The sequence below is a fragment of the Eubalaena glacialis genome, chromosome 16 (genome assembly GCF_028564815.1).
Source record: "Eubalaena glacialis isolate mEubGla1 chromosome 16, mEubGla1.1.hap2.+ XY, whole genome shotgun sequence".
Taxonomy (NCBI): Eukaryota; Metazoa; Chordata; class Mammalia; order Artiodactyla; family Balaenidae; genus Eubalaena; species Eubalaena glacialis.
In genome coordinates, this window is record NC_083731.1 from 84,085,098 (window position 1) to 84,109,640 (window position 24,543).

The 24,543-nt window shown below is 41.5% G+C and overlaps 1 protein-coding gene across 1 annotated transcript in view; it reads right to left on the minus strand.

Moving 5' to 3' along the window:
• Positions 1 to 24,543, minus strand: part of MTUS2 (microtubule associated scaffold protein 2) — a 318,132-nt gene that overhangs the window by 156,921 nt on the left and 136,668 nt on the right. Inside the window, exon 4 of the mRNA XM_061170836.1 lies at positions 8,439 to 8,600. Coding sequence (XP_061026819.1) covers positions 8,439 to 8,600 — 162 coding nt within the window. The remainder of the gene's footprint in view (positions 1 to 8,438; positions 8,601 to 24,543) is intronic.

Below are 24,543 nucleotides of genomic sequence, written 5' to 3' on the forward strand. Positions count from 1 at the left end.
TCGATCTAGCTCAATCTTTTCAATAACTAAATAAGAGTTTATTGAATGGATATATATTGTAACCTATTTAAATATTTCCATATTGATGGATATTTAGATTGTTTCTAATTGTTTAGTATTATAATCAGTGTTGCAAAGAATGTTCCTATACATATATCACTGCTTCTTGAGCAAGTATTTTTGTAAAAGAGAGTCCCAGATGTAGAAATACTGGATTACACGTTAAGGATAGTTAAATTTTCATAGATATTAACAAACTGCCCTCCAAAAGACTGTAGCAATTTACATTCCCACTAATGCTACAAGAGTGTTTTTTTGCCATGTTCTTACCAACACCAGCTGTAATAAACCTTTTTATTTTCTCTAATCCAATATGAAAAAGATGGTATATTAAAAAAAACTGAACGTATTTAGTCATTAGTGAATTCGAACATCTTTTCATATGTTTATGGCCACTGACCTCTTTGTACTTCTATTGTATAAGTCACCCATTCATATATTTTACCTATTTTTCAAATGAAATTGTACTTTTTCTATTGATTTTCATAACAACACTTTGTTGAAGCACTGTCATTCAGTTTATCATCCTTCTTACCTCTAGGATGTCCTTTATTGCAGACAATTTAAAATTTGTATGTAGTTAAATCTATCATTTTTTAAAGGTTTCCAGGTTTCACATCATGTTTAGAAAGGCCTTCCCTATTCCAAAATTTTTAAATATTATCTAAGTATTTTCCTATCAGAAAAGATATGTTTAAACTATACAATTAAAATTATTGTCCATTATGTTGTTCAACATAATTTTTTTTAATTCACAGAGTTAAAATTTTACACATTTGTGCTAAAAAATAAGTTTCTCTCTTCTGATAAAGTGGCACACTTTTTTTTTTCCTGATTGTGTTTCTTCTTTTGCCCTTGCAGTCAGGAAGCTCTGAGCCCAGTTTTTTATTATTATTTGGATTTTTATCTTTTTATCTCTGTTATTCTGTGCCCGTTACTACATGTTGCCTTGTATCTTTTCTGAAATCAGAAAGTGATAACATAATACATAAATTAGAAAATGATTAAACAAATAATAAATAGAAAGTGATTAAATAATTTTAAAAGCCTATTATATTTAAACTTCTTCAGGTCATTTGTTTCTTAATCCATCTTACTATGAATTCCTGGTCTGCTAGAATTAACTGGCAGTCAGCTGATAAGATTACAGATCTCTTGCTCTCACTCTAATTATCAGTGTACAAATCTGTTTACCTTATTTTGAGCCCCTCAAGGTTAAGGACTGTTCTAATTATTCTTGAATGCAAGTCGCCTGCAATCACCAAGGGAAAGAAGCAAAGCATCGCAGTTTAGAAATGTTTCCAACATTTGCGTTAAAACAAGGGTTGGTGTTAAAACAAGGGTTGGTGTTCCCTAAGTAATTAAAATAACCCAAACACCTCACAGTCCCAAGAAATACAATTATTTGGAAGTTAACTGTAATTTGCATGCCTGCCTTCTGCTTTTTAATTAGCTTGATGACAGAACAAGGCGATGTGAAAGCTGATTTGGTATTAGGAACTAGATTTTATTTAAATGAAAAATTCATACCAGTGGAATAAATGCAAACCTAAAATTCAGTAATAAAATTTATCTTTTAACCACAATTTTATAATTGTTGTTAAATTAGGTGTTGGAGTGGGATGAAAGTTAGAAGAGAACGTCCTGAAATCTCTCAAGGGAGATTTCTGCTTCATTTTCCCAATCTGTGCCTTCCCCTGATAACGACATGTCACAGGGGTCACAGCCATAGTCTACACAGCAGCTGGTCTGGGGTCCTCTGTCTAGTAAATGGTGGTGCTTAATCCTCGTTCTAAAACACCCTTGGGACATCCCTGGCAGTCCAGTGCCTTCCAATGCAGGGGGTGTAGCTTCAATCCCCGGTCGGAGGGCTAAGATCCCACATGTCTCGCCGCCAAAAAACCAAAACATAAAAAACAGAAGCAATATTGTAACAAATTCAATAAAGGCTTTAAAAATGGTCCACATCCAAAAAATAAATCTTAAAAAAAACAAACACCCTAGCACCTCCTCCTTATGTCAATAATGGGAAAATGTCTAAGAAGTTTTATGTCTTTGGAAAAATCAAACACAGAGCCTTGGGGCATCATTGAAATAGGTTTCCGAGCAGACCTGGACTAAAGCCTCGGGAGCTCTGTCCACTGCCTGTCTCACCCAGTCCTCCAGAGTCTGGGGCTGCCCCCTCTGCCCCGCACTCCCACCCACTGCAGACCCTGGAGAAGGAGGCTGCAAGTAACAGAGCAAGGCTGGCAGAGTTCACAGTTACAGAGAGGAAAAACTGGGAGAGAGAGAAGGAAAAGAGAGACGTGACTGGGGGCAGCTGCCAACTGTTTCTACCAGGCGAGGCCTGTGTAATTTGCCATCAGAGCCTAAGAAGCCGACCTCAGGGCAGTTGCATAAGGGATGTGAAACAGGTGGGAGTCTCCGAGCATCTGCTGGAGCCTGTTCTAGGACACGGGAAAAGGCAGGACTCTCACTTGTCCTCAGGAACTGGTCTATTGCTTCATTATGTAACAACCTGCCCAAGTCACAAGTACTTTCTGAGCGCTCGGCGTGGAAACTGGTAACATCATGGTGACCCCTTCTCTGCTGGGAACATCCTTACCCCCCATGAAGGCCCTATCCCTCCTCACACAGTATCATTCCTTCCCCTCTCCTCCCTCTGGTTAACATCTAATTTTCATGGCATCACCAACCGAATTCTAACCAAGTCGTCTCAAGGAGAGCCTGGCCTGAGGCAAGAAATCCTGTGTACCATTTCTGTTTACCACCATCCCCAGTTCACACATGTGAAATCTAATGGTAATGGGGGACCACAGATGGAATTCTTACACGCCACAGCTGGATATTTATATTATTGTGGAAAAAGCACAGGACACATACACAACATATGTGATTTCCTGATGCCACCACATGACTTGGGGCGAGTCATTTCACCTCTGAATCTTGATTTCCCATCTGCAAAATAATACTTTCCTTGCCTACCACTCTAGGTTTTTGTGAGGACCAAATCATATTTAGCACATTAAAGTGTTTTATAAAGTAATACAAAGTGGAAGAAAATTTTTGTTATCAAGATCACATGGCTTTCCAAAATCCTCTACAGAGCAGAAGTATTTGAAAAAATAATGAAATTTTTATGATCTTAAACACTGTTGCTGCCTTGCCCTCTATTCTTCACACCTGAAATACCTTATTTCCATTTAGCTCTACCTCCACTAAAACAGCTAAAACAGCCGCTCTCTCTGCACAGTTTTCAATGGAACACTTTAAACATGTACTGAAGCAGAGAGACTAGTCTAGTTAACTATGTATTCTATCACGCAACTTCAACAACAAGCAATACCCATGTTTCATCTTCTGTAACATGTTGACTCCACTTGCCACCATCCTGGGTTATTCTGAAGCAAATCCCAGAAAGCATATCACTTCATATTTGTGCACTTCTAAAAGACGGCTTTTTAAAAAAACATACCCACAGGGAGGGATAAATGAGGAGTTCGGGATTAGCATATACACACTACTATATATAAAACAGACAACCAACAAGGACCTACTGTATAGCACAGGGAACTCTACTCAATATTTTGTAATAACCTATAAAGGAAAAAAATCTGAAGAAGAATAGAATATAGGTATATGTACAAATGAATCACTTTGCTGTACACCTGAAATTAACACAACATTGTAAATCAACTATACTTCGATTAAACAGAAACAAAAACATAACCACAAATACTACCATCATACTCAGATTAATAGCAATAATAGTTTCTTAATGTCATCTAAGAGCCAATGTTGGTTCACATTTCCTCAGTTATCCTCAAAAAAAACTTTTTTTTGGTGTGTTTGTTTGAATTGGGATACAAAACAAGATCCATACTTTGCAACTGGATGATAAGTCTAAGTTTTTTATAATCTACAGATTCCCCCTCTATATCCTTTGTCCTCCTCCCAGAATGTTTATCTGCCTTTTTTTTTTTTTTTTTACAATTTTTGTTGTTGTTTCTGTTTGTTTCAATTTACTGTTGAGTAAATTGTTATTTTGTTGTTTCTGTTTCTGTTTGTTTCAATTTACTGTTGAGTAAATTGGATGGTTTGTTTTATAGAGTTTTTCAGTCTGGTTGGTTGATTTTATTCCCATGGTGTTATTTAATATGCTTCTTTGTCCTTTCTATTTCTAGTAAATTAGTAAATCTAAAGGCTAGAGCGGATTCATTTTTCCCCCAAGACTAATTCACATGTAATGTTGTATATCAGTATTAGTTTGTAACGTCTGGTTTTCCCTTTCCACTGATGATCATTGCCTTTTATCTACTGATTCACTAAAGCTTTGAAAAGGTGATATTCTATCATATTTTATTTATTAACTAGAATGCTTTTAAACACTAAAAGAGAAACTTCCCCTCCCCAACTATTTGGTTATCATGAGATACAGACTGAATAGGAGAAGGGGCTAAAATATTTTATTCTTTTCTTTCTTTACCAAATTTCAAAAAAAGTTTCTTAGCATCATCCAAAGTGACTAGTTTTTATTTTATTTTGTATCATTATGACCTCATGGATACACATATATTTTGATTCGATGAATATTATTCTACTGCAGTTATGAATCCTACTGATATTCAATCTCTTCCTTCCTTCCCTCCCTCTTTCCTTCCTTCCTTCCTCCCTCCCTCCTTTCTTTCTCTTTCTTTCTTTCTTTCTTTCCTTTCTTTCTTTCTTTCTCTTTTCTTCCTTCCTTCCTTCCTTTTCTTTCTTTCTTCCTTCCTTCCTCCCTCCCTTCCTCCCTTCCTTCTTTCTTTCTTTCTTTCTTTTCACCAGCAGGAGCTTATTCAGTCTGACTCTTGAGTTGATAGAATCCTAGTAGTCTTTGAATTCCTCTTGGCTGTCTGTTCTGGGGTCTACAGTTCCTGCCCTAGACCTGGAACCAGCCATTTCTTCAAAGACCCTTATCTCCTGTTAATGCAAAATGTATTCAGAGATCACAGTCTGGGCACTGGGGATGCTCAATGCTATTGGTCTAGTCACTGTTCATAACTTTTCAGTGGACAGAGCTGGCAATACTTTTTAAAGATAAACTTCAGATGAGTTCATACTTTATCCCATAATGCCCGTATCCCATTTATCCCATAATACACACATTCAGAATAACAGCAGATCTGGAATCGCAATAGCCACACTATCACCAATAATGTAATTACTAAAAACAGTTTAAGATTTTTTTTGCAATTCTTTTTGAACATAGAGTATATACTATTAGGGAGGAACAACCAAATTACTGTTTTAAAGTCACTTGGGGGCTTCCCTGGCGGCGCAGTGGTTGAGAATCTGCCTGCCAATGCAGGGGACACGGGTTCGGGCCCTGGTCTGGGAAGATCCCACGTGCCGTGGAGCAGCTGGGCCCGTGCGCCACAACCACTGAGCCTGCGCGTCTGGAGCCTGTGCTCCGCAACAAGAGAGGCCGCGATAGTGAGAGGCCCGCGCACCGCGATGAAGAGCGGTCCCCGCTTGCCACAACTAGAGAAAGTCCTCGCACAGAAACGAAGACCCAACACAGCCATAAATAAATAAATAAAACAAATACTTTAAAGTCACTTGGAATAAGTCTTCTCTGTGTGTTTATGCCACCAACAGGCCATGCAATTACTTTCATTTGTTTAATCATGCTTTTGATTTTTAGCTATCACCTTTTAAAATTCAATGTTAATTTACCATTGTGTAAAATATTTATGTAACTTCCAGGTCAAATCTACACAAGGAGGTGTACTCAAAGTCTAGCTTCTGTCCCCATTCCATCCTATTCCTTCTTTTCCCTTAAAGATTTCTTAAAATTTCAAAGGTTATTCTTCTATTGCTTTTTCTTAATTTAAGCAAGTATGTATTTAACTATACATATGATTTCCCTGTTGTTTAGATAAAAGGTTAGGTCTATCTTGCTTTCATCACTTAATGATGTATCCTGAAAACCACCTTCTAGTAACATATAGAGAGATTTCCCCACCCATGTAACAGCTGTATAGTACTGCATCCCATGGATGTATGACAATCCATTCAGCTGGTCCCCTATGGATGGACAGCTGAGTTGTTTCAGTATTTTGCCATTTCAAATAGCGCTGCAATGAATCACTTGGTGCATTCTGCTTTTGCCAGTCTACCTTTGGGAAAGATTTCTGGAGGTGGGACTGCTAAGTCAAAGAAAAAATGCACGTGTGATTTTATTATTAGATATTGCCCATTTCCTTTCATAGGAGTTGAGCTATTTTATATTCCAGCCAGTACACGTACGAAAATGCCTCTTTTCCTGCAGATTCATGATAGTGTATGTTTTCAAACATCTGGATGTTTGCCCACCTCATAGGTAAGATACTATAGTCTACTGTAGTTTTACTTTATGCTTTTCTTATTACGAGCGATGCTGATTATCTTTTCATATGGCTAGGAGCTATGTGCATTTTTTTCTAAGAACTGTCTGTTCAAATTCCTAGTCCATTTTTCTGTAACAGTAGTTTCACAAGCGTTATCTCTAGACCAGCAGGATCGCCAGCACCACCTGGGAATCATTAGAAATGCAAATTCTCAGGCCCCACCACAGACCTACTGAATGAGATGCTAGGATGAGGCCCAGTAATCAGTGTTTCAACAACCACTTCAGGTGATTCTGATGCACTAAAATTTGACAAACACTGGTCTATAGGATTGATTCAACAACTGTATTTTAACTCAGTGTAGGCTTGTCTAGTTATTTTCTATTTAAACCAAGGCCAAACTGTTAAACTGGAACCAAGAGCCAAAGGCCATGTGACATTCATTCATTGATTCATTGATGAATCCAACCATTAACAAATAGATGCTAAGTAGCCACTGCGTGCCAGTCACTGGGGACACTGCAGCAGCGGGGATACTGCGCTAAATAAAACGGACAAGACACCGTCCCCAGGAGCTTTCCCTCCACTGAGGAAGAACAAAACCAAACAAGTCAATTTAAGTCTTACCAAAGGGGATTACAAGGTGGTACTCCATTGAAGGGCAAGTGGTCAGGGAAATGCAAATTTAAAATAACAATGAGATAGTATTTTACTCCCACCAAATGGACAAAAAATTTTAAAAATGCTATCTATTCTTAGCAGGGATATGGGTGGAAATGTGAAGCACTGCAGCCTCTTTGAAAAGGAATCTAATCATATCTATTAATGCATCAAACACAGCCATCCCACTGCTGGGGATCAATCCCGTAGAAAGAATGCCACCAAGGACATGTACTGCAGCATTGTTTATAGCGGCAAACACCAGTTACAAAGTGAATGTCCACCAGTGGGGGAATGGTTCAATAGATCATGGTATATCCACACCAGGCAGCCTTTGAAAAATGAGCCATACACTGACTTGAGGGCAGCTCTATAACATACTTTGAATAAGGAAAGTAACATGTAGAAAAATGGGTACAATCCAATCTTACTTTTAGGAACTCATGCAAGCCCATCTGTGTGTATACGTATATGCATTGGTGCATGAGTATAAGAGCACAGAAGAATAACCTGGAGTAATGAATAGCCATAGGGGTGAGCCATCTACTGTGGATTCACGCTCAACATCCAGGCTTCCTTCCTCTTAGTGTGTCTTCCTACAGCGCAGAAGATGGAAAGCTAAGCCACATGCCGCGCGCTTGGACATCCCGCGGGCAAACGTGCACGTTTGAGATCTGGGAGGAGAAGGCGGGGCGGGGGCCGCACCGGGTTGCTTCGGCTGCTGACCAGCACCTTCATTTGTCACACCTTTGCGTCAGCTGAATTCCGTGTGTCCCTCACTAGTTTCCTGGCTGCGGAGGTGCAGGGCTCGGGGCATCGGCTTTGCTGGTCTGGATAGAGCAGGCACGGCGTGAGCTCGGGAGGGAGCCTTTCTGCGGTAGCTGCTGACCCCTGCATCCCAGCGTGGGTGGTGCGGGCCTGGGACCAGCGGGGGGGTGGAGCCCCTGAATCCCTGTAGAGGCAGCAGTTTCCCCCAGGGATCAGGGACTCACTCCCGGGGGCACAGTCTGCAGCTCGCTCCTACTGGCCTTCCAACGATTTCATCAGCGCCTGCTTCCCTGAACCAAATTTGCCTAAAACAGCTTGATCCCTTTTTTTTTTTGCAATGGAAACTGTGTGATCTGATGGGTTACCAGTCACAGGGAGGAGTGAGAGGGAGTTGTGAGAATTTAAACATAGGAATATATGAAAGTGCCTTGAAAATTGTGGTAGTATTATTATTAATTTTAAATGCCATCTGAAATTCATCTGTCATCCCATCTAAACAACTGATTTATCCAAGGACTTTCAAAAGACTTTAATGAAGAAGAGGCTCTCCACTGCGGAGCTTCTCCACAGCGCAAGTCTTACCGGCCGGTGTGGTCGTGGATTTTGGCGCCGGAAGCAAACTCCTGCGAGGTGTTGTCACACTGGAGGATGCTGGAGGGGCCGCCCGGGCAGCCCCTTTGGGTGTGTCTTTGGAAGGCAGAGTTGCCTTCAGGGCCGGCTGGTCTTCAGTCCCAAAGGTTGAACCTGTGGAAGCATACAAGTTCATGAAAAATGGATGGACCCCCTTGCCGTGTGCCATTGCCGACCATCCTACCACTGCCACCTGCTTTGGAACCTGACCCGACTCCTAGTGAGTGGCCTTGAAAAGCATTTCTCTGGGACCAGATGTGGGAAAGAGCGCCCTTTAGTCACCGCAGGGAAGTCTTTCACTCCAATCCCCACGCCAGGGGCTCCACGAAAGCCAAGAGCAGCCTCACTTCTCTGAAGATTTTACACATGTGCTCACGCACACACAATCTGCTTGTGTGGATGTGGAGCTGCAGATGCGTATGGTCAGCATTTATTCTGTAACTCACAGAGGATGAGAAACAGTGTGAGTGACCCAGGGGAGACGAGAGCAAAAATGCACATGTGCACCACTGGTCCAGGAGGTGTATTCAGGGCTCCCTGAAACCCAGCTGACTTTACCTTGAGAAGAAGAGGCTTGGGATGAAGGTAGATGGGTGAGAAGTATGGAGACAGAGAATCACTTTGAAACTCATGAAGCTTTTTGTCTGAAAAGCTGAGGCCTCATCAAACTAAGAGGACCTTGCGTTAGAGTCCAGTTTACTGCAAAGGCAGATATTTATTGATCATTTCAGTTTCCTATTCAATGCAGAACAGGCTCTGTGTCTATAGGACAGCTTGTTTACAATGGACTGCTCTGAAGATAGGGCATACTGGGATTTGCGTCAGATTTAAATGCCCGGAATGGTTGTGGCCTAATTTTCTCCTCTATATCTTTTCAAACCTATTATGGTTTATACATTCATAATCTCTTAAAGACAATGACACCACCATCTATTCCTATTGAAGGATAAATCTTCTAAATGTACCTCTGGGTACAGCTACAAGGACTAATCTACTAAATTAAATAGAGAGCCTGAATATACTGAGATTACCGCTTGTTGGGGATAAAACTATCCAGTTAGGAACATGACCATCTACTGTGGAAAACAGGCAATGACAGCTGGAAGAAGTATACAGAATTTTAGTGAAAGATTAAATTTTTTTGTTTTCATCATTTTAAAAGGATAGTCATAACATTCTATTTAGATAGGGCCTGCATCAAAATGATAACATTATTAAAATGGCTTTAGTGTTAAAATATTCAGGAGTTTTATTCAACCCCTTAGAGTAAGAGATGGCTGCTCTCCTCCCTCTGAAAGTCTGTTTAAAATGGGTAAGATTTGTTTGGTTTCTAAAGAAAAGTGTATTTAGGAAGGAAAAGTAAAGAACGTGCAATTTCCTAACAGAGAACCTATGCCCTATAGTTATTTGAAGGTCCCGTACAAGGTTTTAAATAGTTTTAAACAGGGCTAGGAGAATGCATTTGATCCACACAAACAGAATAAAAATGATGAAACTCTGCTGAAAGGATGTACACTGTATCCTGAATTTCAGATTAAAAAGTAAGCACAGGACAGCCATATGCAGAAAAATGAAACGACCACTATCTCACACAGTACACAAAAATTAACTCAAAATGGATTAAAGACTTGAATGTAAGACCTGAAACCATAAACCTCCTAGAAGAAAACATAGGCAGTACACTCTTTGGCACTGGTCTTAGCAATATCTTTCTAGATGTGTCTCTTCAGGCAAAGGAAGCAAAAGCAAACATAAACAAGCGGGATTATAGAAAACTAAAAAGCTTCTGTATAGCAAAGGAAACCATCAACAAAATCAGGGGACCCCTGCCAAATGGGAGAAGATATTTGCAAATAATATATCTGATAATGGGTTAATATCCAAAATATATAAAGAGCTCATACAACTTAACAACAAAAACCCAGACAACCATATTAAAAAATGGGCAGAGGATCTGAATTGACATTTTTCCAAATAAGACATATAGATGGCCAACAGGCACATGAAAAGATGTCCAACATCACTAAATTATTAGGGAAATGCAAATTAAAACCATGAGACATCACCTCACAACTGTCAGAATGGCTGTTATCAATAAGACAAGAGGTCACAAGTGTTGGGGAGGAAGTGGAGAAAAGGGAGCCGTCAGGCACTGTTGGTGGGAGTGGAAATCGAGGCAGCTACTATGGAAAATAGTATGGAGATTCCTCAAAAAATTAACGATAGAACTACCATTTGATCCAGCAACTCCACTTCTGGGTATTTGTCCAAAGAAAACAAAAACACTAATCCAAAAAGATACCTGCACCCCCATGTTCACTGCAGCACTATTCACAATAGCCAAGATATGGAAACAACCTAAGTGCCCATCAGTGGATGAATGGACAAAGAAGATGTGCTACATAAACACATACCTACACACACACAATATAATACTACCCAGCCATAAAAAAGATAAAATCTTGCCATTTGAGACAACATGGATATACCTCAAGGGGATTATGCTAAGTGAAATAAGTCAGACAAAGAAAAATACTGTATGATTTCACTCATATATGAAATTATAAAAAACAAATACCCACCAAGCCAAAATAAATGAAAAAACTAAACCAAAGAAACAAACACATAGATACAGAGAACAGCGGTTCCCATAGGAGAAGGGCTCCGGGTTGGGGGCTGGCGGTGGGAGGGTGAAATGGGTAAAAGGGATCAACTGTATGATGATGGATGGAAACGAAAATTTTGGTGGTAAGCATGTTGTAGGGTATACAGAAGTAGAAATATAATGGTGCACACATGAAACCTATATGTTATAAGTCAATGTTACCTCAATAGAAAAATAAAGTAAGCACGTGTTTGATCGAAACCTCAACAAGAAAAGGGACACCAGGCACCTTCAGAACAGTGAGTCTTAGCTTCTGAATCACAGCGCAGGCTCACCCGTCCCACCCTAGGACTCAGAGAATCGCTGGGGGTTGTAGGACATTTTGGGGGGGATGGCGATGGCTCGGCCACTAGAAATATTTCACATGGAATTATCTAATGTTCAGCCTCCTGCTGACATACTGCCAGAATAATCTAGTCACTGAAATGTGTAGTGGAAGTTGAACTGAACATAAAATCTTCCACACAGAGCCTTTTATTTAACAATTTATTAAAGTTTCTTAAGAAGGGGAATATTTTGTATCATTTGTAGAGTTCAAATGCCCTTTTATCAAATCCTCTTGTGCCTGGCATTATTCTCTTATATGAAATTTATCATTCAGTGAACATGTCAATTTGGAGATCTGGCTGCTCTCCAGGCTGGGAAGTAATTCATCTGTTTGAAGTGGGAAGTACCAAGGAAGCTCTGTACTCCCCTCTGAGAGAGGTCTTGAATTACCAAAAAATAAAACAAAACAAAATAATAAAATAAAATACAATAAAATAGAACTCTGCTCTTGTCCCTTATTGTGGGAGACAGCTGGCAGTGAACAGTACCCCTCGTTGAAAACCAGCTTAAGTCGGCCAGTACTTAAAGACACATGATTCAGTAAATGAAAAGTACTCTGAATTTGGAAACGGCTGCTGAATTCTGTAACTGCTCTGGGACTTCACAACAATGCAGACAACATCAAACCACTGCTTGGTAAGAGGAGAAAACAACCGGAAATAAACCGTGCCTGTGTGAGCCAGAAAGATGTTCTGGAGGATACAGCTAGTGAGAGTGGTCCACGCGTCTAATCAGTCATCCCATTCCCAACCAACCAGAACCTACTGTGTCCCAAAGCATCCACATGATAAATGGTGCAGACTCGGGGGAAAAACAACCAGGCTTCCTCTCCCTCCCACCTCTCTGTTCCTCAGTTTCTTCATCTGTAAGTGACGATAATGATCATTGACTCCACAGAGCTGCTGTGAGAATTAAAAGAGCTAATGCAAGTGGATTTTTAAAAAGGTGATGTAAGAGTTAGTTCAAAAAAAAAAAAAAAAAACAGAGTGGTGTCCGGCACATGGTATGCTCTTATGTGTTAGTTATGAACACTTACAGGTTAGCAACACAGCAAATGAGCTTTTCATAGGAACTTGGAAAGTATTCAAGGATTAATATCAGATGTCACATCATCATCACCAAAGTATGAAGGGATTCCTCTGCTCATAATAACCAAAGGACTACAGCATCCTGCTTCACTGCTGGATAGGGGCCATCTTTTGTAGATATCCAAATCATCGTATCATTGACTTGCTATTTGGAAAGTAAGATCTCCTTCATCAGAGCGTGAGAATTTGCAAGGCCTATATTCTGCATGGTTATAGAATTCAGCTGGGTCCATTTCTATACATAAACCTGATCTCTCTACCTTTTTCTCTTCAAACTGTCAGGACAGCGATGCTTGTTCAGCACCAAATCCTAGAAGAAAACCATCTTCTTATTCTTCCTCCAGCGACAGCTCCTACAGTTCATTCCCCACATGCTTGAGCACCCTGAGCTGATCAATTGAGTCTTTCAAATTTTCACTAGCAGGGCTTCCCTGGTGGCGCAGTGGTTGAGAATCTGCCTGCCAATGCAGGGGACACGGGTTCGAGCCCTGGTTTGGGAAGATCCCACATGCCGCGGAGCAACTGGGCCCGTGAGCCACAATTACTGAGCCTGCGCGTCTGGAGCCTGTGCTCCGCAACAAGAGAGGCCGCGACAGTGAGAGGCCCGCGCACCGCGATGAAGAGTGGCCCCCACTTGCCGCAACTAGAGAAAGCCCTCACAAAGAAACGAAGACTCAACGCAACCAAAAAAAAAAAAAGTTGCTAAGAGAGTAGACCTTAAAAGTGCTCATCACAAGAAAAAAAAAAAACCTATTAAAAAAATTTTCACTGGCAGTTCCCTGGCGGTCCAGTGGTTAGGACTTGGTGCTTTCACTGCCGTGGCCCCAGGTTCAATCCCTGGCTGGGGAACTAAGATCCTGAAAGCCGCGCGGTGCAGAAGAAAAAAAAACTTCATGAAGTCATGAATTTCAGACCGTATTCAAAAACTAATTAAAAATGAATCAAAGACATAAATGGAAGGGCTAAAATTATAAAACTCTTAGAAGAAAACTGAGATTATGGTTTCTCAGATATGACACCTAAAGCACAAGTAACTAAAGAGAAAAAATGATAAATTAGACTTCATCAAAATAAAAACATTTTTCCTTCAGAGGGCACTATTAATAAAGTGCAAAGACAACTGACAGAATAGACGAAGATATTTACAAATCATATATCTGATAAGGGTCTAGTATCCAGAATACATAAAGAATTTTATAGCTCAACAATAAAAAGACAAATAACCCAATTAAAAATGAACACAGGATTTGAATAGACATTTCTCCAAAGAAGAGATATTGATAAGAATGGCCAATAAGCACATGAAAAGATGCCAACGTCACTAGTCACTAGGGAAATGCAAATCAAAGCCATTAAATACCACTTTCAACCCACTAGGATGGGTATAATTAAAACACAGACAATAAGAACTGTTGGTAGAGATGTGGAAAAATTGGAATCTTCATACATTGCTGGTGGGATTGCAATACAGAGTAGTCTCTTTGGAAAACAGTTTGGCAGTTCCTCAAAATGTTAAACACAGAGTTACCATATGACCTAGCGGTTCTACCCTTGGGTATATGCCCAAGAGACTTGAAAACATATGTCCACACAAAACCTTGTACACAAATATTCATAGCAGCATTATGCATAATAATTTAAAAGTGAGAACAATCCAAATGTCCATCAAGAGATGAATGGTACATAAAATGTGGTTTACTCATACAACAGAATATTATTCAGCCATAAGAAGGAATGAATTATTGATAGAAGCTACAACATAGATGAACCTTGAAAATGTTATGCTAAATAAAAGAAGCCAGGCATGAAAGGCGACGTATTATACAATTCCATTTATATGAAATGTCCAGAATAGACAAAGCACAGAAGCAAGAGTAGATTAGAGATTGTCAGAGGCGAGGGGGCCAGGGGAGAGAAGACTGACTGCTAATGGGTAAAGGGTTTCTTTCTGGGGGTGATGAAAATGTTCTGGAATTAGGAGTGGTGGTGTATAACCTTGTGAATATACTAACAACTACCAGATTTATGCATACTGTAATGAATTTTATGATATTTGAATTATCTACAAAATAAATCAATCAATTAAAAAATTCTCATACATCAGTTTTCTTTCCTGGATCCCCTGGTTGGAACAGGTTCCTCGAACTGGGATTCAGCTCTCACCTCTCCCCTGAGACCTCCTGTTCTCAGGCAGGAGTGATTATTCCTACTCCCCATCCAGCGTCCCTGCATTGTGGCTACAGCAGATCCCAACCCGTCCGTCCCAGGGTGCTTCTGTCTCCTGGTGGCACACTCTTGAATAACACAAAAAAGAACACTCCTGGAACCCACTACTGCATCCCATCCACTACAGCAGAAGGACCAAGCTCCCAAGTGAGAAGGATGACACCTAAGGCATCGCTAACTCCTTCACTTTGCTCATCTACTCCCACCAAATCAGGTGTGGGTCTCAGCGGCTCTGGTCCTACGCCACAGACGGAGGAGGCCCCGTGCAAATTCAGGCCAGACAAGGCTGCACGAAAGGAATGAAAGTCCCGCATAGGACTTGAGGCACTGGGCGGAGGAAGTGTAGATTTATAGGAGCCCTGATAGCCCCCTACAATGCAATGAGTGGTATCTACCCAACCTGCTCGGAAGGATCATTCTGACCATGACTGCAGTCAGCACGAGACGTCAGGGTTTCTGACGCATATCCCAACGCTCTTGTTACCACTTCATTTATTGGGAATGCCGATAACTGAGACTGAACTTTATTTTTTTTTTTGTAAGTATACACAGAAATTTTATTTATTCTTTTTTTTTTAACATCTTTATTGGAGTATAATTGCTTTACAATGGTGTGTTAGTTTCTGCTTTATAACAAAGTGAATCAGCTATACATATACATATGTTCCCATATCTCCTCCCTCTTGCGTCTTCCTCCCACCCTCCCTATCCCACCCCTCTAGCGGGTCACAAAGCACAGAGCTGATCTCCCTGTGCTATGCGGCTGCTTCCCACTAGCTATCTATTTTACATCTGGTAGTGTATATATGTCCATGCCACTCTCTCACTTCATCCCAGCTTACCCTTCCCCCTCCCCGTGTCCTCAAGTCCATTCTCTACGTGAGACTGAACTTTAAAAGAAGAAAGAATGGCAAGGAGGAATGAACACTAACCAGACCAGAATGAGGTCTTAAGGGGAAGGCTGTAGAAGAAAAGCAAAGCAGTTATTAATACTATGAAGGCATTACAGCCAAACTTGAAGAAACATGTTTTCCTGATCCTGAGTATTTATCCATATTACAATGATTAAACTAGTCTCTTCACGGATTTTTTTAAACAATCCCAGGCAATCAAGTTGTATAATGTTCTGGCTGTGTGATTGCCTAATTGATGCATATTTTATTGATTTAGCAGCATTTATCACTTGGCAGCAAAATTTAGTTTAATTATTAAGGTACCAGCTGGATGTTTTATTTCCCACCTCTTGCATATTTTAACCCAGGTGGATGCTTTATTTCTCACTAAAGAGCTAAAGTAAACCTGCTAGCTTACCATTTCGGCAAAGAAATCTCTTTGTCAAAATGAAGGAGACTAAGCCTTCTCTGTGCCAGGCTCTGCCCCAGGCAGGAGGCGCAGGACAAACGTGGTCCTGTCTTCACAGCACTTACATTCCAGTGGGGGGACACCCAGAGCACAGACAGGGACAGACAAAAGCATCTCAAACTGCGACCAATTACAAAAGAAACACAGGAGCAGGACAAACTCAAGGGTGAAGGGGGTACTTTAAGTGGAGAGGTTGGGGAAAAGGTAACGTCTAAAGCAAACATTTCTCTCAGCTGCACGCTGGCCCCCGCCCTCCTTTATTCTTGATTATTAATAACCATCACTGTTCTAGAAACTTAGAATTAAAGCGTCAGAATCCTCCTGACCCTCTCCATTCTGTCAACCAATGCAAGTCAGTGGGCTTCCATTTCCGCTACAGACTCCAAATCTAAATCCCTGTCTGCTCCTGCTGGCACCCAGGTCCGTCCCTTAGCACCTGTCGGGGACACAATGGCACGGACCCCGCTCTTCCCCCCTCCCCCCTGCTCCCTCATTCAGTGCATCCGCCTCCCTATACCTCTATGCGGTCTTCCACAGAAACTCCAAACTCTTCTTTCTGGCCCTCCAATTCTTGCCTTATCTGGTCCCAACGTATTTTTCCCACCTCAATTCCCACCATCACATCAAGAACAGTAGAAACTCCAGGCAGGCAGGATTCCACCCTGCGAATTCCTGCCCCGCCATAAGCAAGGCTACGCTTCAGAAGTATCTGCTGTATGAACAGAGTACCGAGTGCAAACCTGTCCCATGGGGCCAGTGCTTCCTTTCATAGTCAACTCTTCTTCTCAATTTCTGAGCCCAGAGACACTCTAAAAGCTTCACCCTTTCCTCAACAGCTCCCATGAATGCAGTCACACTGAGCACAGCCAAGGTGGGGCGTCAGTTGCCTAAAAGGTGGGGACTGTCTATGGTAGTGCGGTGGTTTTCAAACATTTTTTAAAACAATACACAGAAAGATAAACAGAATTTAATGGTTTTTGGGTCTTTTTGCCCAAGCACCCCTACCCCTCTCCCCAAGAGAGGGTACCATTTACCTAATACTTTTCCTCTATATCAGTTCAGTACTTGCTTTAGTCTCATCTTATACATTAAGCTCTGGGTTTCATAAAGTTTGAGAGGATAGCAGTTAAGTGGTTAAGACTGACTGGGTTCAAGTCCTGGACAAGTTGTTCATTCTCTCTGTGCCTCATTTCTTCAACTGTAAAATGGGGGCAACAGTGGTATCTACTCATTAGAGTTGTCGTATTAAAAGGGTTATTACACGTTTAGAATAAAGTGCTTAGGACAGTATGAGGCACCTATAAGCCCTTAGTAAAGGCAACATTGACATTACGCCCACTAACCCAGGACTGAGACTCATTCAAAGCCCATCAGCCTTATCAGCCATAGTAATAGTGCCGTATAGTAGAGTCACAGACACCAGAGGCTCTGCCTAAATTCAATACCTGATGTGAAACCTACTAGTAATATTCTCTTTAAAGAGTTAATTAATTAAGCCTCTTTTACAAAATGGCTTATTTATTTACCCTCTGTCATTAGGCTAACCTGAGAATTATGTTCTTTTTTCATTTGTTTTTCGTTTTGTTTTGTTTTGGCTATGCCATGCGGCATGCGGGATTTTAGTTCCCCAACTAGGGATCAAACCCGTACCCCTTGCAGTGGAAGCGCGGAGCCCTAACCATTGGACCATCAGGGAATTCCCAACCTGAGAATTAAATGAGAAAATACATATAGATCACTTTGCAAAGTGCCTGGTACTCAATAAATGTTAGCTGTCATCACAAGTATCATCAGCTGTCATTTTGTCAAGTGCCCCATCTGTCCCATGTGACTCCTAATGGCACCTTGTTTTATGAAATCCTGTTCCATGCAAGCCCTACAGAAATACCCTCAAGACATCTCTAACTCCACCAGATCAATAAGGGAAGCAGATTAGCGGACGCCAACACTGACAGCCATCTCTACCTTCACAAGTTTCCACTGCTTCAATAGGTAGTTTTCGCAGTGCCGCAGGGCTAGGCATACTTTCCCAAAATTTCCTTCTTTTAACCATGATCACAATTAAATCATCACAGACGGTTAGAAAAAAAAAAAAACACCTTTGTCCCCCTACTCTCTACCCCCCTCCTCCCCACCCAGACACTCCAGAAAAGCTTCCTCATCCCTTCCTGGAGTTCATTCTAATACATAGCAAAGAGGGTCCTCTTTTTTTTTTATGTCTGCTCAGGAAACAGGGGGACTATGGGTGCAGCTGAACTGGTAAGGTGAGAGTCACAGTCCAGAGACACAAATGTTAAAAGGAGAGTGGGTCTGTATGAGTGGTGCCCTTCCCTCCCATCTGTGACATCCGGCAACGTGGGCAAGCCTTCCGGTCCTTTGTAGCCTCATTAAATGCCATCTTCTCTATAACATCTTCTCTTAATTCCCCTCTAGGTAACAGAACTACTGTAAGAAAAACCAAGCTGGTTAACAAAGAGAGCAAAGGCCAGGGGTGATCATACCATCTCTCTTAAAAGCATAGATGTAATCACGGAAGATAAAAGCCAGCATCACTCAGCCCAGGACATTTGAACTCCCAGCACATAAGTGACTTAAAGCTTCTTTTGACTTGAGAAATTCTCTTTAATATTTACCAAGTCACATTCCCAAAGGAGAGAACATCGTCAAATATTGATGCAGGGTAGTGACTTAAAAGACCAAAGGCTAACACGGTATTTCAAGAGACTTTTGAGTAATTAAAAGCAACTTCTTACCATTCCTCTCTTACATCAATTAGACCAGTTGTAATAAATCCCTTTTCCTTATCTGAAGTACTTAAAAGCTTGAGGCCTCATCCATGAATACTCTGGTTCATCACTGTGTGAATCTTTTAGTAGTTAATACCTTGGGGAAAACAGTTAAACTGGAGCATTTTAATTATATGCTTAATATGGGAGCTGTTAAAAGATAAGAGCATCTGATCTGAACTCAATTTAAATTCTGCTGAAGTTATTAATAAGGTATAAGAAATTACAGAAATGATCAAGGGCTTATCTACCGGCTTTTATTAATAGAGCAATAAGAAAAGTTAGGTGTTCCACTTCCATAGCTTGGATTTGGGGCTCTAATATAGTTTGCTTTTTGTGTCGCAGATCTGTTTAATTAATTGTTTTGAAGCATCCGAGGAATGCATGAGTTACGCCGCGTCAAACACTGCTTCTGTAAGCCACAGTCTGGCAGCAAACCAAGTCCAAATCCTGAGAAACCAAGTCAAATGTTGAAAAGTGGGTCTTTGCAACTGAGCCCTAACCTTCTTTCCTATATAAACACTTCAGGGGCTGCTAGAAGAAGTCAGAACTGTACCTCTAGCTGGGATTTCTTGCCCTCTGAAAAAGAACCCTTTCTACTTAGTAGCTTCTGGAGAATATGAAGCCTTTAAGGGAGAAGAAACTGAACAGCCTATTAAAAAATGAACAGCCTATTGGCTTTAGAAGGTTCGCCAACTTGTAAATCCAAATAACATTCATCCCTTGAACTCTAAGAATTTTCTCTCCCCTCCAGGGAGCTGGAAAACTCTCCCTCTTCCTTTAGGGTCCGAGAGGGTAGTTATCCTCCCTTTTTTTCTCTTTCAACATAGTATTGGTTTTGTTCCTCAATGACAACTTCATTATTCTTTCCCTTTGGCCCAGAGTTTTCCAGCAGGGCGCTATCCACATCTTGGACTGGGTAAGTCTTTGCTGTGGAGGCTGCCCTGAGCATTGTAGGATGTTTAGCAGCATCCCTGGCGGCCTCTACCCAGTGGATGCCGGTAGCACCCTCTCCCCCTGCCCATCCCCAATCTGATTTGTTGTGACAATCAAAAAATGTCTCCAGATATTGTCAAATGCCCTCTAGGGGCAAAAACCATCTCCAGTGAGAACCACTGCTCTAGCTGAATGAAAGACTGAAAGATTTAGTGAAAAGACAGTACTTACTTGTCTTAGTGGAAAACAAGACTGGTAATATCTAAAATTCTGCTGGGTTAGCTTGATAGCTAATTCTTTAATAATTCTTGATAGCTAATTTTTGGTTACTTCTTTAGCTAAACTAAGGCTGTTCAAAAATAACTTCAATATTCAACAATGCTTTAATGCCTGTCAAGTAATGGACCTTCCCTGCTTTCCATATGTAACACCCTAGTCTGTCTCAATCAGAAACGGGGAAAATGTACTGAAATCTTCCTGATTCTGACAGCCTTGGTCCAAAACCATGAACCCCCAGGAGCTGTACTAATGTCCACATACAAGTATCTTGATAACATAAATAGCAACTGTCTTCAACTGAAATTGTATGGGGAAACCTCAATAGAAAACAGATGGTAATGCTCTTCAAGCAGTTTAAATCATCATGGTTTAATGGCAAATACGTCATTCCTTGGAAGAATCCTAGGGTTACAGAGAGAAATAAACAGTTTTTAAAGCATTATAATTACTGGACTTATGAATCAAAACAAAACAAAGAGAATTCTCCTTTGCTTTGCTTTGGCTGTGCCTTTCTGGCTCCAGTGAAAGGGCACTGTGGTCGCTGAGGCCCGTGGTAAGTGCTGCACACTGAGAACACGGCAACCCTGTGACAGTCACTAACTTTTCTTCCCCTGCATCTTCATTTGTAACATTAGAAGAGCAAGCACCGCTGGGATCACAAAATCATGTCTAGAGTATCTCATATGCAGTAAGCACTAAATAAGTGGTAGGCTCCCCTCTCCTGGCCTCTGAAAACCATTTGCTCTTCCTTAGTTTATGGACACAATCCTTTTCCTCAAAGTCCTTCCCAATAGAAAATTTCAAAATCGAAATCCCTATTTCCAGTCATTGTTTTGGGTAAAGGTATGACTGGTACCTGCTGTCCAACCATCATCTATGCAAAATAAAATCACAAATATTGAAAAACCTATCATAAAATCACTCAGGCAAACATTATTCAAACTGGTTTTTGCAAATTATCATCAACAGACTAGTAAATGAACCTTACAACCCCTTTAAATCCTTCAAATTTCATGATATGTGAACAAAGGCTTCAGTTGACCACTTCCCTTAGGGAAATTTCTCAAGGATGCTGCCAGCAGCCTCCACACTAAGCCTAAAGCAGTGAAGCCAGGCCTGTCTCTTGGCTTCTGGATTTTATGAATCTTTGATCCCAAGCTCAAGCTTGTGAGTTTCAACTCTTCTGCATCTCCTCTCTCCAAGGGCTTTCTTCTCCATTCCTCCAACAATGGCGATGTCTTATGCTGGGTAACCGTGAGGTGCAAACCAGGCACAGGTGAACACCTGGGGTCACCCTGCAACCCCAAAGGGCAGGGAGTCCCATGTCTGCACTGGGCCATGTTCAGCATCCGTTCCTGCCTGCTCTCCCACAAACTGAGCAACTGCCGGCTCATGAATTCTCTTTTACTTCTTGTTTTTGTCGTTGTTAGAAATTCATAAAGTTGAAAAATGTTTGTAAATAAAAAATAAGTATAAATATTACTCATAGAGCTGAAAATCCATAAATTAAGGTTTACAAGCAGAAGCATTTCAATCAGTAGCAGAATCTGAATTCTGCATTAGTCAGAACATGTGTCTGAAGGGCACAGAATTCCAAGAAAGCTTCGCCTTAACTAAGCGGCAGTAGCTTTGGGCCAGGTAGGTCAGGGAATGGGGGCTGGAACCTTCTTTGCGTTCTGCTCTGAACACGGCACCTAAGGCTGTGTGCACAGAAAGCAAAGAATGGGCCAGTCTGCTGCCTGGGGGCTTAAGCAGAAGTGGAATAAATTGTTTCCTAAAATATTAATGAAATGCAACATCTGCTAAGGTCTCCTTCCCGAAGGGGACTTCTGGCAAAGTGTTAGGCAGCAGATAGGAACAAAATCCTGGGCTATTCCAAGGAGGAAAATTTTTATTTTAAATAAAGGCAAATTCTAAACATAAATGTAATCAAGGTATGTGTGTGAGGAGGATGCTAAAATGTCTTCCAGGAGCCCTGTTCCCCAGTGTACATGCCCTGCATAATCCGCAGGAAGGTGAATCTGAGGGATTTGACTCCAGTGAGTAAGTTGCATTACACAGCACATTGGATATTAGGAAAGGGAATTATCTGGGTGTGCCTGACCTAATCACACTAGCCTTTTACAAGCACAGCGTTTTCTCTGGCTGGAGGCAGAAGAGCAAGTCAGAGATTCAAAGCACTAGACGGACTCAACACCCCATCCCCAGCTTGGAGGTTGAGGGGACGAGGAGCAGGGAATGTGGGCAGCCTCTGGTTGCTGAGGGTAGTTCCCCACTGACAGCTGGAAAGAAAAGGGGACCTCAGTCCTACAACCACAAGGAAGTAAATTCTGCCAACAGTTGAATGAGCTAGGAAGTGGATTCTTCCCCAGAGCCTGGAGGGGAGAATTTCAGCCCAACCAACACCTTGACTTCAGCCTCTGAGACCTTGAGCAGAGAACTCAGCTCTGCCATATGTGAGCAAATAAACAGGTATTGTTTTAAGTGGATAAGTTGGTGGTAGTTTGTTAGGTGACAATAGCAAACTCCTACAGACTACTACCTAGCGCATCAGCCAAGTAGACGTGACGAGCTGGTCCAGCACAGTGCTGCATGGAGATGGGCCCCAAGGTAAGGGAGGCTGCAGCAGAGGCAAGGACAGGCCAGGACACCCCAGCTGTTGCCCTGATCCCCTGAGCTGGCTCTCCTAGTGGAAAGCACATGGATTCACCCCATATAAGCTGGAGTGACTCAGAAAAAAGGCTGAGTCCTTCTGAATCTACATTTCCTCATCTATAAAATGGGTTCTGGTGCAAATTAGAAGAAATAACCTAGACAAAGCATCTAGCAGGGTTCCTGACACATAGTAGATATTCACTGAATGTTACCTTCTTTCTCCAGTCTCTTTGACATCCTCCTCTTTCTCAAAAACAAAACTAATCATTTTCAGTGATCCCTTACTACTTTTTTTTTCAATTTATTTTTTTATACAGCAGGCTCTTTTTAGCCACCCATTTTATACACATCAGTGTATACATGTCAATCCCAGTCTCCCAATTCATCACACCACCACCACCCCCCCCACCGCTTCCCCTTACTTCTTATAAAGTAAATCCAAGCTCCTCAGTAGACCAAGGAAGGCCACTCCCTCCTTGGATCTTAAAGTCTGATATTAGACTATTTATCATGCTGTGAATATACCATGATGTTTTTTGCTTTGTTGCCTTTAAGCATGTGGTTCTCTCTACCTGGAATGCCTTTCCCATTCCCCTCCTGCCAGGTGAACTCTGTTTCATCCTTTAAAACTCAGCTTCAGTGTTACAACCATAGTAAACTATTCTGGGAAGGTTGCAGATAATGGTAATAACATTTTGCTCTGAGGTTCCAAAGTCCTCTGCATGTACATCTACTTGCCCCATGGTAGCATGAAGGAGTTTGGACTTGATCCTGAAGGCAACAAAAAGCCACCGAGGGGTTTCAATATGGAATGACATGGTCATGTATACATTCTAGAAAGATGGCCATGGCTGTGGAATGGGGAAAATGGATTAGAATGGGGCAAGGCTGGAAACAAAGACGCAATCCAAAGCTGTTTTAGTAGATCAATAAGACAAAGTAAGGGTCCTGACTAAGTAATATCTATTGTAAATAGTACTGGGTACATCAACTGTTTTGCAACAGTGAAGGTCTGACCAGAAGAAGGCAACTTCAGAGGAAGCATTTAGAAGCAGGTGAGGGGCCAATAGTACTGTTGATGAGCCATCACTGGGTTGAGAATACCTGCTTGGAGAAGTCTTTAATGAGCTAAGATGTGCTAATGAGCCCTGATCTGGACCAACTCCAAGCCTGGTAGGATCCTGAATAAGGTGTGAGGAAAGTTCATTCCAAAGCAGATAAAGCTGGTTTATGATCAATTAAGAGTGAGAAAAGTCATGGTGATTACAAACCACTTAAGGGTCCCACAGTAGTAGAGATGCTGCTTGTTTCTTGCAAAATGTCAAACATTTTTAAACACCAAAATTAAGTCTTAGGTTTCTTTCCTTCCCTGTTTTTAGGAAGTGAAATACCCGTCTATTCTGTTGACAATTGTTCTCAAAGCCATATGCATTTGCAGACCTTAAAGAAACAGGACATGAAAATATAGTGATGACAGTAAAATATAATGATGCCCTCTTCCCTTTGTTGGTGCTTTGCTGTCCTCGCCCCTCTGTCCAGGCTCGGCCCATGCCCCTCACTGTGGCCCTTCCTGCCCTGAACAGTCAGCATGGGGGCTCAGGCTCACCAATCTCCCCTACAGGAGTTGGCAACGGGGCCCATTTCAATGCCAGGACAAGCTGTCCAGTGTTGGCCACCAGATTCCTGCTCCCCAAGTCGCTATCTGGCAGACACAGTGATACACCCGCGCTGGT